The sequence below is a fragment of the Lepidochelys olivacea genome, assembly GCF_965140295.1.
Source record: "Lepidochelys olivacea isolate rLepOli2 genome assembly, chromosome: 5".
Taxonomy (NCBI): domain Eukaryota; kingdom Metazoa; phylum Chordata; order Testudines; family Cheloniidae; genus Lepidochelys; species Lepidochelys olivacea.
The window spans coordinates 69,589,511-69,606,912 of NC_140415.1; the positions used below are offsets into that span (position 1 = coordinate 69,589,511).

A 17,402-nucleotide genomic window follows, 5' to 3' on the forward strand; every position below is an offset into this window, starting at 1 on the left:
CTATTGTTTGAAATATGACTACATTGACATGTAATAGGGAATGTTAGTGTGCACCAGCAGGGTCCACACAAGACACTTGGTGTGCGACACTCTGGTCTGCATTAGAATGTACACCCCTCTGGTGTGGACTGAGGCACCATGTAGATAAACCAAAGATAATTTTGACTACTTTAATCCTCTTAGATTTATCTAGATAGGGAGTTTCTGGCTTTGTTTTCATCACTGACAGAAGAGCATATTGAGACAGGTGAGTCAGATCCATTTCACAGTTAAATATAAAGATTTCTCCTAACTAATCTCATTTCCCTGTGTTTGTTCTCCACTCTTCTGTAAGAGGACCAGTTTGTAATTGTGCTCAGCACCTAATCATGGGATGACTAACATCAGTACCCGAGGCATTTAAGAGTCCAATTCCATTTATTTACTTTGGTTTCACTGATTTACCATCCTTTCAGAACTTCAAAATGGAGTCTGTTTGATTCATTCTTCTAGCCAGTACCCTGGGATATTTATCTGTAGAAACCAATTGCTTCATAGCTCCAACTGTATTTCAGTTTCTTCCTTGGGAACCTGTAGGTCTAGTCCAGGGCCGGACAGACTTTTTGGCCTGAGGGCCACATCGGGTTTCGGAAATTGTATGGAGGGCTGGTTAGGGGAGGTTGTGCCCCCGCCCCCTATCTGCCCCCGCTTGCTTCTTGCCCCCTGATGCCCCACCCCCCAGGACTCCTGCCCCATCCAACCCCCCTGTCCCCTGACCACCCCCGAACCCCTGCCTCTGACTGCCCCCACTGCCCCATTAAACCCCCCTCTTTCCTGACTGCCCCCAGACCCCTGCCCCCATTCAATCCCCCTCATTTCCTGCCCTCTCACCGCCCCGACCCCATCCGCGCCCCCGTCCCCTGACCTCCACACCGAACTCTCCTGCCCTCTATCCAACCCCCCGCTGCTCCCTGCCCTCTTAACGCGCAGCACAGAGCACCGGTGGTTGGCGGTGCTATAGCTGTGCTGCCCGGAGCATTGCACCAGTGTAGTGTAGTAAATTGCTCTCCGTAACTGCCAACAGTAGCACATTCCTATGCGGAGCAGTTTAATACACTACACTGGCAGCATGGTGTGCTGAGGCTGTGGGGGAGGGGCAACAGCGGGGGAGGGGCCGGGAGCTAGCCTCCCAGGCCAGGAGCTATGGGGTTGGGTAGGAGGGTCCTGCAGGCTGGATGTGGCCCGTGGGCCGTACTTTGCCCATCTTTGGTCTAGTCTGTCAAAAAGTCCTTTCCTGTCCAGTGTCTGTTGGACTATTTTAACAACACATGGAAATCTGACTGTTTGAGTATGTGCATGCATGCATGCTTGTGGGAGCAGGATAACATAAGAAATGGTCCTGCTCTGACTTAAACTGCCTCATAACTGGTTTAGACTAGAGCTAAGAATTGAAAGAAGTACCTTGGTTGCTTTTTGTGGAGTTCTGACAGGTAACCAATTGCTAGTTTTGTAAAACAATTCAGTAGCTGAGGCTTATGTGACCTAGCAAAAGAGAATCATGAACCCCAACTGTCCCAGTCTTCACATTCCTCATACTGGAGAAAAAATGTATTGGCCTAAGAGCAGTCCATTTTGCAGAAAAGCTAAGTGTTCTCTCAGGTTGACTGAGCACAAGTGATCTCTCTTAGTCCATGAATGTTTGAGGTCACTCTATCAAAGAATCTCTTTTGCCTCTCTTGTCAAGGACAGCTCTTCAGGATTTGTTTTTGATACCAGAGCCCATTGGGTTGTCAGATGTCTTCTCAGTCCCATACTTCAGTGGTCTTTTGTACTTGCTGCTCACTTCCTTTCCTCCACAATGTGCTAAAGATTAGAACTGTAAAAGGCAATGCTACTCTTGTAGCTCCTTTGCCAAAAATGTCCTGGTTCACGGAGCTGGTCCAGTTGTCTATGGAAAGAATGTTTCTCTGACCCCCATTCTCAATCTCTTTGTAGGAGCCAGTTGCTCCTCTAGACCTCATAGTTGTTGGCCTGACTCACAAGAGATTAACTCTTCTATCCAAAGGCACCTTTAGTGGCTTTTGAGAGATTTTTAAAATCCAGAAGCTCTTTTGTCACTTTTCTGTTTTAGGCTTTGGAAGAAATTCTTTTCGTGTAACAAGGAATCAGATAAGCGTAAACAGTAGCTAATTAAAATCCTGCTTTTTTTTCTAGCAAGATTTTATTGTGATCTTTGGGCATTATCACAGTAATAATAAGTTAGATGTCCTGATGTGCTCCACCACACATTTGTGATGACAGCAGGCCCCCCTTACACACCAGACTTTTTTTTCTTTTAATGATAGCATATGACAATATATTCAAGAGCATCTCTGAAATAATGAAAAAAGCATACATCCTTAATATCTTTGAAATTAAATCCTGTAATTATTTTTTCCTAATGTTAAGAAGCCTTTAACTCCTAAAGGTAAGTGTTTTAGTAACTTTCCTATTTCTGCTTTATTCATAGGTTACAAAGTCAGAACTGGAGAAATTAAAATCTAATTACAGACAATTAATAAAAGAAGTTAACTCTGCCAAAGAGAAGTATAAAGAAGCTGTGGCTAAAGGTATTTTACTACTGACTAATAAATAGTGGTCATTTTAGCTCTTTTTATTATTGCCTTTAATAATTATTATTGCCTAAAAATAGATATAATAAAACAAAGTGACATTTCTGTTTCAAGCAGCTCAGTTGATGAAATATCACAAAGCTGAAATAAGACAGATTAATTGTAATAGTATATATTTACACATTTCTTGATAGTACAGTTTTCTAAAGAATTCATGGGGTATGTGATGGCCCTTTCTTTTAAACTTTCATCCTTTCATTAGGTTTATTCAGATCATAAAATAGATAAAACAGGTTGACTGTAGTGGTGCTGTAGTAGCGAATGTCATTGATAATGTGGAGTTCCAGCTGTGATCTCACTACATCTTATTATGCTCTAAATACTGGTTATAGCAACTGTAGCAGGGAAAACTCAGACCCTGAGGGACTTAACTTGGCTCTTGACATTTAAATAGAAGAGAAACTGATCATAAACTATTCTGTTTAAGTATGTATTTGTAGTTTTAGACTGGGATTTTCAAAGGTGTCTGAGGGAGCTAAGTATCCAAATTACTTTGAAATTCAGTAGGAAGGTGAATGCCTACGTTACTCAGAGTCCTTTGGAAGTCCCTATCTTAAAGCCTATGTGTATATTTGTTAATTGTTTGAGATCTTAAATATTTTTCTCTGTATGTTTCTAAACATTTTTAACCTTTGAAATAAATCAGATTCAGTTAATACTGGAGTGTGAATACAACATGCTCTAACCCAACTTTTTACTTTTTCTTCATATTTAGTATTTATTTTACATTAGCACCTATAATCTTAATCAAGGATCAGAGCCCCATTGTGCTCGGCACTGCACTGATAACTAACAAAGAAAACAATTCCTGCCTCAGGAAACTTACTCAGGAAAATTCTATATTTCAGACAATAAACAACAGGTGGATGCTACAGATAATTGAGGTAGGAGTGAGTTGGGAGGCTTAGGTAACAATTACACATAGTTGGGCTTCGCTGTACTTAATGGTCATCAGATTTATTTTAAAAAAATAAAAATATCTGTCACTACTTTATCATTCCATCTGGTTTCCAAAGTTATATACAAGTTTCTGAGTAACAGCCGTGTTAGTCTGTATTCGCAAAAAGAAAAGGAGTACTTGTGGCACCTTAGAGACTAACCAATTTATTTGAGCATGAGCTTTTGTGAGCTACAGCTCACTTCATCGAAAGCTCATGCTCAAATAAATTGGTTAGTCTCTAAGGTGCCACAAGTACTCCTTTTCTTTATACAAGTTTCTGTGATCGTTCCCAAGAAAGTACAGGCATTACTGGCTATTTAGGAAATGGAAAAGGTTTTGTAATATCAGTTTGCTCTATCTTTTATTCCTTTCTCTTCTGCTCACTGGGGATCTGATTCTGCATTTCTTGTGAATCCAAAATTCCCATTCAAGTCCATTAGAATTTTGGGGTCAGAAGTAATTAGGATTGAGGCTGTTGTGTTACTGATCTTCTGAGTATTTGAAATTAGCATTTCCCAAAACCTCTGAGTGCTACAAACGAAAATAAAATTATTTTTGTTTGGACTGATTTACCTGTCCTACCACTGTTTGCCTCACCCCCAGCTTCATTTTGTATGTTCTTGTAGCACATTTTTATTCAATTAATACAATCTTCGCACACCAGTTTAATGTGTGACAGCATTTCTAAACTTTGGGTTATGACCCTGAATAGGGGTCATAGGGTTCTCTATAAGTGATACAGCATGCAATTTATCAAGGTTTTTAAAAAGGAAATTTTCCAATGTTACAACAAAATTAGTACCCAATTAAAATAGATGTAATTATTGTGCTCTGGTAGACAAACCTGCTCTAATTGTGTAGTGTCTAGTGAGAAAGCGGGGGAAGAACTTCATCAAGGGGATAATCTACCCGGACTAAGGCTTTGTGTACACTAGGACTTTTGTCAGTCAGAGGTGTGAAAAAACACCTCCCGACCGATAAAAGTTTCACCAACAGAAGCACTGGTGTGGACAGTGTGATGTTGACAGGAAACGCTCGCCTGTTGACATAGCTGCCACTGCTCATGAGGAGTGGTTTGTTATGCCGGCGGGAGAGCTCCCTCCAGCTGACATAGAGCGACTACATGGGAGACCTTACAGCAGTGCAGCTGCAGAGGTATAGCTGTACCGATGTAAGATCTGTACTATGTAGTGTAGACAAAGCCTAAGAATGTAAATATGTAAACCCCAGAATGGCTCTACTGAGTTGCAGCACTCTAGTTTCTGTCACCCTTAACATAAAGAAAGCCATGTCTTTGGTACTTTCTGCTACTTACAAAATAAACATGAAGAAACGATCACCTCATAACTAGAGTAACCCATATTAAAAATACTTACTCACGATGTGTGTGTGTGTGTGAGAGAGACCGACTGACCAAAGAAGAACTTGGGCTGCCATGCAGAAGCTTGGCACCATGAATGTAGCCAATTTAGGAAGGTGTAGATTTGCTGAACTTGGCCCAATGTTGTGAAATTTCGTGTTCTAAATAAATATTAGCCCAGGAGTGTGAAATAGAATAAGGGGGAATAATTTGCAATCATTATTTCATTATTCCAAGTACTAGTGGAAGTACCCTTCCTAAAACTAGGCATTATAAGACTACTGAAATTACCATGAAGCCAAAGTCTGAGGTCAAACATGAGATGCTCTAAGAATCCATGGAAAATTAACTCTAAAATCAGATAAAGCACAATTCCTTTCATAATAGATTGGAGAGAAGAGTGTTTATTTCCCTAATCAGTCAAATGTGCATGACTGGAATATTGTTATAGAAGGATACAGCTTGCTCAGGAAGGACAGGCAGGGGAAAAAAGGGGAGGAGGTGTTGACTTGTATATTAAAAATGTATACACTTGGACTGAGGTTGAGGTAGAAATAAGAGACAGACTTGTTGAAAGTCTCTGGGTAAGGCTAAAAGGGGTAAAAAAACAAGAGTGATGTCATGGTAGGGGTCTATTATAGACCACCAAAGCAGGAAGAAGAGGTGGATGAGGCTTTTTTTAAACAACTAACAAAATCATCCAAATCACAGGACTTGGTGGTGATGGGGGACTTCAACTGTCCAGACAAGTGTTGGGAAAATAACACAGCAGGGCACAGATTATCCAACAAGTTCTTGGAATGTATTTGAGACAACTTTTTATTTCAGAAGGTGGAGAAAGCTACTAGGGGAGAGGCTGTTCTAGATTTGATTTTGACAAATAGGGAAGAACTGGTTGAAAATTTGAAAGTGGAAGGCAACTTGGGTGAAAGTGACCATGAAATGGTAGAGTTCATGATTCTAAGGAATGCTAGGAGGGAGAACAGCACAATAAAGACAGTGGATTTCAAGAAGTCAGACTTTAGCAAATGCAGGGAGTTGGTAGGTAAAATCCCATGGGAAGCAAGTCTAAGGGGAAAAACAATTGAAGACAGTTGGCAGTTTTTCAAAGAGACATTAAGGGCACAATATCAAACTATCGCACTGTGTAGGAAAGATAGGAAGTATGGCGGTGACCACCTTGGCTTAACCAGAAGATCTTCAGTGATCTAAAACTCGAAAAAAAAAAAGTACTACAAAAAGTGGAAACTTGTTCAAATGACAAAGGATGAATATAAACAAATACAAGTATGTAGGGACAAAATTAGAAAAGCCAAGGCACAAAACAAGATCAGACTAGCTAGGGACATAAAAGCAGTGGTGAGCTGGAGCCAGTTCGCACCGGTTTGCTGGAGCCGGTTGTTAAATTTAGAAGCCCTTTTAGAATCACGGGACAACTGGTTCTAAAAGGGCTTCTAAATTTGACAACTGGCCAAAAGTGGCGCCTTAGGTGCTGACTCCGTGGGTGCTCCGGGGCTGGAGCACCCATGAGGAAAATTTGGGGGGTGCACAGCACCCACCGACAGCGTCCCGGCCCGCACCGAGCCCCAGCTCACCTCCGCTCTGCCGCCGCCTCCTCCCCTGAACACGCTACCCTCCTCTGCTTCATCCACCACCCCCACCCCGGTTTCCTGCGAATCAACTGTTCGCGTGGGAAGCCTGGGAGGGCTGAGAAGCAGGTGGCGGCTTTGCACTAAGGCCCAGGGAGGCGGAGCGGAGGTGAGCTGGGGCGGGGGGGCACGAGGAGGGCTGCCCGCGCCGCAGTAGGTAACCCCGGGGGGGCCACGCAGGGGAACCACTCCCTGCCCCAGCTCACCTCCACCTCCCTGGGGCTGAGCACGAAGCCGCCGCTTGCTTCTCAGCTCTCCCAGGCTTCCTGTGTGAACAGCTGATTTGCAGGAAGCCGGAGGGCGGAGAAACAGAGCGGGGTGGTGCGTTCAGGGGAGGAGGTGGAGCAGAGGTGAGGTGAGCTGGGGACGGGCGGGGAGCTGCCGGTGGGTGCTATGCACCCACCAAATTTTCCCCGTGGGTGCTCCAGCCCCGGAGCACCCACGAAGTTGGTGCCTAAGGTGCCACTTTTGGTGTGATCAGTGGGGGGAGCGGCTGCTCCCCCGCCAGCTACGCTACCCTGCCCCTAGGAGCCAGAGGGACTTGCTGGATGCTTCCTGGGAGCTGCCCCAGGTAAGCACCGCCGGGACTCCCCACCTCGTCCCCCGGCAGGTCCCTCTGGCTCGTGGCGTGGGCACCTACTACGGTGGCCCACGAGACCCTCCTGCCCCATTCTGGGGACAGTCGGGGACAGGGGTGGATGGGGAAGGAGTCTTGGGGGGGGGTGTCAAGGAACACAGGGGGTTGGATGGGGCAGGAGTCCCCAGGGGCAGGGGCGGTCCATGACCCCCTCGTGGGGTGAGGAGGGAACCGGTTGTTAAGATTTTGGCAGCTCATCACTGCATAAAAGGAAAGAAGAAAACATTCTACGAATACATCAGAAGCAAGAGGAAGACCAAGGACAGAGTAGGCCTGTTACTCAATCAGGGGGGAAAGACAATAACAGAAAATGTGGAAACAGCAGAGGTGCTTCATGACTTGTTTGTTTCAGTTTTCACCAAGAAGGTTGATGGCGACTGGACATCTAACATAGTGAATGCCAGTGAAAATGAGGTAGGATCAGAGTTTAAACTTGGGAAAGAACAAGTGAAAAATTACTGAGACAAGTTAGATGTTTTCAAATCACCAAGGCCCTGATGAAATGCATCCTAGAATGCTCAAGGAGCTGACTGAGGAGATACCTTAGCCATTAGCAATTATCCTTGAAAAGTCATGGAAGATGGGACACATTTCAAAAGACTGGAGAAGGGGAAATATAGTGCCCATCTGTAAAAAGGGAAATAAGGACAGACCAGTCAGCTTAACTTCTGTACCCGGAAAGATAATGGAGCAAATAATTAAGCAATCAATTTTGCAAACACGTAAAAGATAATAAGATGATAAATAACAGCATGGAATTGTCAAGAATAAATCATGTCAAACCAACCTGATAGCTTTCTTTGACAGGGTAACAAGCCCCATTGATAAAGGAGAAACGATAGATGTGGTATATCTTGACTTTAGTAAGGCTTTTGATATTGTTTCACATAACCTTCTCGTAAAAAGGAAATACAACCTAGTGGAGCTACTACGAGGTAGGTGAATAATTGGCTGGCAAATCATTCCCAGAAAGTTATCAGTGGTTCACAGTCATGCCTGAAGGGCATAACAAATGGAGTCCCACAGGGATCAGTTCTGGGTCCAGTTCTGTTCAATATCTTCATCAATAATTTGGCTAATGGCATAGAGAATACACTTACAAAGTTATATACCAAGCTGGGAGGGGTTGCAAGTGTTTTGGAGGACAGGATTAAAATTCAACTGGATCTGGACAAACTGGAGAAATGTTCTGAAGTAAATAGGATGAAATTCAATAAGGACAAATGCAAAGTACTCCACTTAGGAAGGAACAATCAGTTGCACACAAAATGGGAAATGACTGCCTAGGCAGGAGTACTGCGGAAAGGGACCTGGGGGTCATAGTGGATCACAAGCTAAATGAGTCAACCGTGTAACGCTGTTGCAAAAAAAGCTAAACATCATTCTGGGATGTATTGGCAGAAGCATTGTAAGCAAGACACAAGAAGTAATTTTTCCGCTCTACTCTGTGCTGATTAGGTCTCAGCTGGAGTATTTTGTCCAGTTCTGGGTGCCACTTTTCAGGAGAAATGTGGACAAATTGGAGAAAGTCCAGAGAAGAGCAACAAAAATGATTAAAGGTCTAGAAAACCTGACCTACGAGGGAAGATAGAAAAAATTGGGTTTGTTTAGTCTGGAAAAGAGAAGACTGAGAGGGGACATAATAAGTTTTCAAGTACATAAAAGGTTGTTACAAGGAAGAGGGAGATAAATTGTTCTTCTTAACTTCTGAGGATAGGACAAGAAGCAATGGGCTTAAATTGCAGCAAGGGTGGTTTAGATTGGACATCAGGAAAAACGTCCTAACTGTCAGAGTGGTTAAGCACTGGAATAAATTTGCTTAGGGCGGTTGTAGAATCTCCATCATTGGGGATTTTTAAGATCAGATTGGACAAACACCTGTCAGAGATGGTCTAGATAATATTTACTCCTGCCTTGAGTGCAGGGGACTGGACTAGATGACCTCTTGAGGTCCCTTCCAATTCTATGATTCTAGGCCTCAGCCCATTGCTTGTGTCAGTGGCTCTTCTGAACTTTTTATGGTCTGGGACATGCCTATGATTATATAGGGAAGTTTCCATTTGCTAGAAATTAAAATCCGTTGGCACACTTGTATATCACATTATTTACTTAATACCAAGAAAGCTGCAAGCATCTCAACATTTCTACAATGGATGTTTGAGTGTTCTTAATTCTTGAGATATTCAGAATCCTAAAAACCTAGACAGTCCTGCATTTGATTCGTATTTGCTTGTAGAAAGTTATTGGGCATGAGTCTTTTTGCATAGTTATTAATGGCTCCATTTATTTTTTTTCATTTACTTCCATAATATCACTTAATAAAAACTTGTGTTTAAAAAAAAAGCATTATGGGGAGGACTTATGTCCAGAAAGATTGCTGGGTTCAGCAAAGTGGGTACAGTATGTTTTTCTTTTAGAAATGTTGAAGAAATACTCTAGTACTTCCTATAGAAAAACTAAAGCTGATGCTGGAATTTAATAAACAAAAGAAGGTGGTTTCTTCTTTCTCTTTATTTTATAAGTGCTGCAAACCCCTTTTAAAAACTTGGGTGGAAGGGGCCGGGAGAACGAGGAGTGAAAATGCATAAGTCCTGCTGCCCTGCACACAGACAGCAACAGGATAGTAAAAAAATGAGGAGAAGGGGAATGTTTGGCACATAACTGTCCCTCAGTTGTTTTCAACCCCTCCATATTATTTCCTGTTTATCTTCAAAATATTTTGCAGTTGTATTAATTATTAAGCATGTTTTCATGTTTCAGGTATCATTAATTATGCAATATGTATAAACAGATACAGATTATATAAATATTTTTTGAAGTACTATTATAACGTATCTTTTAAAATGCACAACTGAGTTATAATAGTTGAGTTTTTTTATATTGGTGCTTAATAAGCTAGTATTAAGTTTGTACACAGTTCTAACTTTATATTTTTGCTTTACTGCAAGATTTTAAAGAAGTCTTCAGGTTTGAAACACCTAGAATAGCTGGGATAAGGAGTTTAAATTCTAACTCAGTCCCTCATTTTTCTAATATAGATAAATTGAGTTCTGTTGCATTTACTGTGTGCAGTTCTGTTAGATGACATTTTAAAAAACTGACGCTTACAATATGGGAATGTTAAAGATCCCACAACACACTTTTTAGGGGGGAGGTTTTTGTCTTAGGATGCTTAGTGAAAATTTCACTTCCTCACACTGTGTAAGGTTGGCAGGCATGGAATCTATGGTTTACAAATATGATTGATGTTGTTGACTATATTGATGCAATGCACCTGGGCTTCTCTTTAGGAGCGACATTCTGATTAAAGTATTAGCATAGTAAAATATCAACATACTATTGTGACCGGGTGCTGGGATGGAATGCCACACTTAAGGCAGACTGCAAGAAACAGGGCAGACAATCCCCCCAAACTGGTGGTTTATTCTGTAATTAGTCACCAAGCTAATAACAAAAGAACTTCTGTAGTACCACACTGGTTAACAAGAAGCCAGACACAGTCCCCTTTAAGCATTCCAGTTCATGACTCCTATTCAGGCAAACGGGTGTAATACAGTGAAGGGTTATTGAAAACCTAATTCACCCATATGTGAGGTTCGTATTAATCCCTAAAGATCAGACACTTAACTTCAGATCAATATGTTCTCAGATCTTACCTTAATACCATGCTGTCAGCCAATCCTTAATAAACTGAAGATTTATTAATTAAATAAAAGTTACTGAATGGTTAAAAGTTTATATACATTACAGATGCCTGTAACGTCCTTATATCAGATTTGTAGCAGTGATGAACGAGTCTGCTGGCTTGCAAAAGTCTCTCTGGAATCATCCTCAAAGGTTAGAATTCAAATGCAGCATGGATGTAAAGTCTGTTAACTGAAAAATGCGTGAAAAGACTATTCCAAAAAACTGCTTGGAAGATCTCAGTTCCAGGGCTTAAACTTTTCCTGTTTCAAGTTAAGAAGACTAGAGATGAAAGGATCAGTCCTGAGGTTTCTCTTTAGAGCTGAAGCAGGGTTTTCAAGTGCTCTGAGCACAGCAGGTGACTCTTCTTTGTTGAGCACACGACCCACATCTTTGATGCATCCGATGAAGTGAGCTATAGCTCACGAAAGCTTATGCTCTGATAAATTTGTTAGTCTCTAAGGTGCCACAAGTACTCCTTTTCTTTTTTACGGATACAGACTATCACGGCTGCTACTCTGAAACCAAATCTTTGAAGTTAACATTAAATTTCCTATGCATACACAGGTAATTTAGTTACTCATTTGCATAAGGTAATTAGCCGGTCCTTCATTATAACAGAGACAGATAAACTGAAGACAGTATATTAATTTCTTGCAGTGTCTCACATCTTTGATCCTAAGGTTAACTGAACAAAGTTGTCTGTGAAGGCAATTAAGGCATGGAAAGGATTTAGCATCCAAAAGCTAATTTGGTTACACTGGTAAACTTCTAATAGGATATATATGTAAACACAGGCAGATATATTTAGCCTTTACCCTAGATTTCTGTTACTACAAATGAATGGGTTAATGATTGCTGGTCTAGTACATCTTTGAAATTCACATACAAGTGAATTGTCTTGTTACAATCGTAATGCTTCTTGTTAAGTTGTTATGGGTCATATGCAGTTTGGCTGGTCTGCCTGTGTCACAACCATATAAAAACTAATGGATGAATCTCAAAATGTAATATTTAATGGGGAATCATCATCAATTTGATGTGTTTCCATCTGTGTCCTGCAGGAATTGGTTCTTGTCCCAACACTATTTAATATTTTCTTCAGTTATCTTGAAAACAGTATAAAATCATTGATTATAACGTTTACAGATTTCTTGCTAAAAATTGGTGGAGTGGTAAATAGTGTAAGAAAAGGTCACTTACAGAGAGTATCTGGATTGCCTGGTAAACTGTTCACAAACACATATCAGTTTGATAAAGCCAAATAAAACGTATATCTAGGAACTAAGATGGTAAGCCATACATATAGGATGGGGAATTGCATTCTGGAAAGCTGTGGCCTAAGGAGTTTGAAGTGATGGTGAATAACCAGATGACCACGAGCGCCCCATGCAGTGCTGTTGCCAGAAGGGTTAATGCAGTCCTTGAATATATAAAAAAAGGCATGTTGAATAAGAATAGGGAGGGAGATGATCTCTGTATTGCACACAAAATAGCTGTTAAAAAAACATTATTAAGGTTGCAAAGTTGAGACCTCAAGTTTGGAAATGCCAGAATTAAAGTTACCTGCAAAACCTTAGGTAAGCCCCCTTGTGCTGTTTACATTATGACACAGTCTTTATTTCTATTGTTCTTGTTCTTGTTATTTATTTGTGTGAGTAGAGTGACTGGGAGTTGTAGTCATGGATCAGGACCCGATCATACAAGGGACTGATATTTTTCCGCAGACCCCTGCCTCATTCAGGCTATAGGGTTGACTGTGCTCACTTAAAGAACAGCTATTCTATATTTTGTTTTGTCTCCACTGTTCAATGTGTGGTGTACAATATTTACTGCATGCTATTCAAAGTGTACTCTGAAGGCAGAATTATTAATTTCCTCATGACATTTTCTGTGGCGCTTATCTCTACACTATCTGGGTGCTCCAGAAACCATCAATTTTCCTAACATTCCTGTGAGGTTTCGGGGTGTGTGTGTGTGTGTAATCACCATTTTATAGATAGGAAACTGAGGCATAGAGACATTAAGTAAAAAGTTTCCACTAATTCTGGATGCCAGTTTTGAGATACCTAGGACCTTAGAAGTCTGAGAGACAACAGTCTCTTTTATGACATAACCCCGATCTATATCCAGTGTTGGTCCATCCTGTGTATTGAATGAGGCAGGGGTCCTACGAAAAAATAGTTTATGTAATTAGAGACTGTTATAATAATGCGTGCACACAAGGGGGCTGAATTAAAGTTGCCTATACATCAGGGGTGGGCAAACTACGGCCCAGGAGCCGCATTCGGCCCTTCAGATGTTTTAATCCAGCCCTCGATCTCCTGCTGGGGAGCATGTGGTCTGGGGCTTGCTCCACTCCAGCCAGGGAGCGAGGTCGGGGGCTTGCCCTGCTCCGTGCATGGCATGGCTCCACGCCGCTCCCAGAAGCAGTGGCATGTCCATCTTCTGGCTCCTACATGTAGGGGCAGCCAGGGAACTCCGCACACTGCCTCTGCCCCAAGAGCCGCCCCCACAGCTTCCATTGGCCGGGAACTGCGGCCAAAGGGAGCTGTAGGGGCGGCACCTGCAGACAGGGCAGTGTGCGGAGCCGCCTGGCTGCACCTCCACATAGGAGCTGGAGGGTGGCCATGCCGCTGCTTCCGGGAGATGCTTGAGGTAAGTGCTGCCTGGAGCCTGCACCCCTGATCCCCTCTTGTGCCCCAACCCACTGCCCCAGACCTGATCACCCTCCTGCACCCAAAACCCCTCATCCCCAGCCCAACCCCAGAGCATGCACTCCCAACTGGAGCCCTCACACCCTCTCCTTGCATCCTAACCCTCTGCTCGGAGCCCCATCCCGCACCCTGAACTCCTCATTTCTGGCTGTATTCCAGAGCCCACACCCCCTCCCACACTCCAATTTCGTGAGCATTCATGGCCCGCCATACAATTTCCATACCCAGATGTGGCCCTTGGACCAAAAGTTTTGCCCACCCCTGCTGTATATTCTAGTATTTCTGGGATTTTTTAGCTACTAGACTTTGCAACTTTACAAATAGGGGACTGTGTGGGTGTGTAAAATTTCCTGAGTTTAAAAAAAAGCGAACAGTAAAAACAAGTGTTGAATAACATCATTTAATAACATATTGTCATGATTATGGCCCTCCCAATTTCACAGTCCGTTTTGGTCAATTTCACCATCATAGGAATTTAAAAATAATAAATTTCATGATTTCAGGTATTTAAATATGAAATTTCATGGTTTTGTAATTGTAGGGGTCCTGACCCAAAAAGGAGATGGGGGTGGGGTGGCGGGGTCACAAGGCTATTGTAGGGGGGGAGTTCTGGTACTGCGACCCTTACTTCTGCGCTGCTGCTGGCGGTGATGCTGTCTTCGGAGCTGGGCAGCTGGAGAGTGGCAGCTGCTGGCCAGGAGCCCAGATCTGAGGGCAGAACCACTGCCAGCAGCAGCATAGAAGTAAGAATGGCATGGTATGGTATTGCCACCCTTACTTCTGTGCTACTCCTGCAGAGCTGGGCCCTCAGTATGCAGCAGCCGCTCTCTGGCTGCCCAATTCTGAAGGCAGCAGAGCAGAAGGTAAGACAGATTTCTGTTACCAATCTGCCTGAGGCGTCAGGTGATCAGGCTGAGGCCACAGGATTGTTATGGGAGGAGATGAAGGAGCACACCAAGGGTCTAAGTTTTAAAGCTTTATTAATAAAATAAAATAAAATAACAGCGGTGAGTGCTGGGAACGCTCCCTCGTCACTCAGAGAAAGGAAGAACGCGTTAGTGCCCCAGCCCTAACCCACTTTCATACTCTCATGCATGACCTGAGGCTGGCCAAGCCTGGGTGTAATGTCAGAAGAAGAGGGAGAAGAGTGCACAAGAGTTTTGTCTTGTGCACAATCTGTCCAGGGTCTGCTGTTGATCTCCAACTTGCTTCGGTTCTCAGGAGGGTTTTAAGTCCTGGATTCTTTTGGGGGCATTTCATTCAGGGACCTCTGTTCCCCATGCTCTTTGTACCGGTCCAAACCGGCTTTCTGTGGCCTCCTCAGCTTTCCCAAAACACACTGGCTCCAGGGATGTGAGACTTTGTTTCCCCCCTCGCAGGCCTTCGCCGTCTCACTAGTTTTTGCAATCTCTACAGTCCTGTTTAGCTTAGTTCTCCTTTCTCATGGCTGACTGGGGTTGGGTAAGATATGAACGCAGCTGCAGACTTCTTGTTGAGTGCTTTGACCTTGGATTGGGGCCAGCATCTTACCTTTGGACTGAGCTAGCCGAAGCGTCAAGTTACCCCGTTCTCTGCTCTCTTCCTCCCTCTTTGGCCTCTTGCATCCTGCAAAGGAATCTTCCACTCCACACTCACACCTTTAACCCTTCCCAAAATGCCTTGCGATGCCTGCAACAGTGTTAGCAACATACAATGCTGATCTGCCTCCCCAGGAGACACATCCTGAGGGAGGGGGCCATTGGGTTTTGACAGTGGTATTGCCACCTTTCCTTCTGCACTGCTGCTGGCGGGGCGCTGCCTTCAAAGCTGGGTGCTTGGCCAACAGTCCTGGCTCTCCTGCTGGCCAGCTCGGAAGGCAGTACAAAAGTAAGGGGTGGCAATACCGCATCCCCCCTAAAATAAGCCTGTGACACCCCCCTGCCCCTGCAACTCCCTTTTGGGTCAGGACCCCCAATTTGAGAAATGCTGGTCTCCCCTTTGAAATCTGTATAGTATAGGGTAAAAGTACACAAAAGACCAAATTTCATAGAGGGTGACCAGATTTCAGCGTCTGTGATGTGTTTTTCATGGTTGTGAATTTGGTAGGGCCCTCATCGTGATTCACAGCAGGGTTGGATCCTTTAGATACACTGCGTAGATCTCTGGCCCTTGCTCTAAGGGAGTAACTGGTAGCAGAGGGGGTTGTCACCCTCCATGTGGACCATCAGTAGATGGGGCCGAGACAGACACTTCACGAGGTCCTTTCAGAGATATTTGCTGACAGCAGACAAACGGTGAGATTCAAGGCTCTGAAAGATATTGTGCTGTAGTGGGCATAGACTCTTATGTCCTTCCCCCCCCCCAAGCTTGACTTCTTATATCCCATTCCTTTTTACCCTTTAACCTGTCCCAGTCCTGTCTGTTCCCACCCATGCCTCGTTGTTTCAGTCTCATCTTCTTTCTTCACTCAGTTCCACTCTCCAGTTATCAGGCTTCTTATACCAGTTTAAGTCTCCTTGACCAACTAGTCCCAACTTCTTCCTTCTGCCTCCCATCTCCCCGTCTCCTTCTTCCACAATGCCAGCCTGCCCTTTCCCAGCCCTGGGGCTTCACCTGTTGTCCGTTCTGAATTTGAATCTGACAGCTTCCTCTTCTACACTGCCTGCGTGCCAGCATGGAGGTCATTGAGGGCACAGTTCCAGTGCCTGGCCTGGCCCCAGCTGGGAGCAGCCATTATAGGGAAAGTCTGGCTTCATCTTTGGAACTGGAGCATACTCAGTTCTGTTGGAATGGTGCATGTGCAGTCTGGTCTTCGCTATGAGCTGTGAGAGGCGTGAGCATGCTCAGTGAGGATGGAATCTTTGGAAATCTTAGTAGCTAACATTTAAGAAGTCTCTACTGAGCATGTGCCAGCTGCAGCTTGTTAAAAAGGTTTATAACTTAGCTAAATTTAGGCAGAATTTCATAGCAACAGCAAAAGGTACAACCTTGATAAAAAGCCCTCCTCCTGCCAAATTTTAAGTTCCTCCCTCAAAGCATAGGGGTGCTAGGGTTGTTCAAAGTAAAGGTCTCAATTTTTTTTTAAATGGGCAAAACAACATATATTTACCTAGCTTTATTCTTTAAAACAACTGAACTGTTTTGGCTGAAATTTTAAAAAATCAGCCTCGGTTAGGCACCTGACATGGAAAATTTCAATCCAAATAGTTAGTCTGGTAAACTTATAAGCAACTGAAATAGGATCTTATAATTGGAAGGGTCAGGTATCTAGTACTAGGTAGTGCTATCAGCCCTGAATCTAATACTAGACTGGTAAGATGACTTGTGGAATATGGTGTCCAGTTCTGATGTCCCCTCTTCAAAGAGGGTGTTGATAAAGTGGAGAGAAGTAGGAGAAGAGTTGCAGGAATAACTTGAGGGCTGGAAAATGTCTTACATGTAGAGACCCAAGAAGCTCAGTCTGTTTTGTTTATCACAGGGAAAATTAAGTGGTGATTTGATCACTGTCTAGAATTACCTGTATGAGGAGGGTCAACAGATGATAGAGGGATTTCTAATCTAGAAGGTAAAGGCATTATAAAATCAGTGAAGTTATAGCTTAACAAAGTTAAACCAGAAATAAGGTGCAACTTCTTAATAATAAAAGGTAATGAACTATAGCAAGTTGTTGATTCTCCCTCAGTTAAACAGTTGAAATCAAGACTGGATGTCTTGCTAAAAGAGATGCTTTAGTTTCGACTAAATCTTATTGGGTTCCATGCAAGAATTACTTGGTGAAAGGCTTA

General features: G+C 43.2%; 1 protein-coding gene across 4 annotated transcripts in view; it reads left to right on the plus strand.

Moving 5' to 3' along the window:
- The window catches only part of FER (FER tyrosine kinase), a 424,757-nt gene that overhangs the window by 65,205 nt on the left and 342,150 nt on the right, over positions 1 to 17,402 (plus strand). For all 4 annotated transcript variants that reach the window (XM_084629253.1, XM_084629251.1, XM_084629254.1 and 1 more), the window contains one exon: positions 2,489 to 2,588. In XM_084629253.1, coding sequence (XP_084485379.1) covers positions 2,489 to 2,588 — 100 coding nt within the window. The remainder of the gene's footprint in view (positions 1 to 2,488; positions 2,589 to 17,402) is intronic.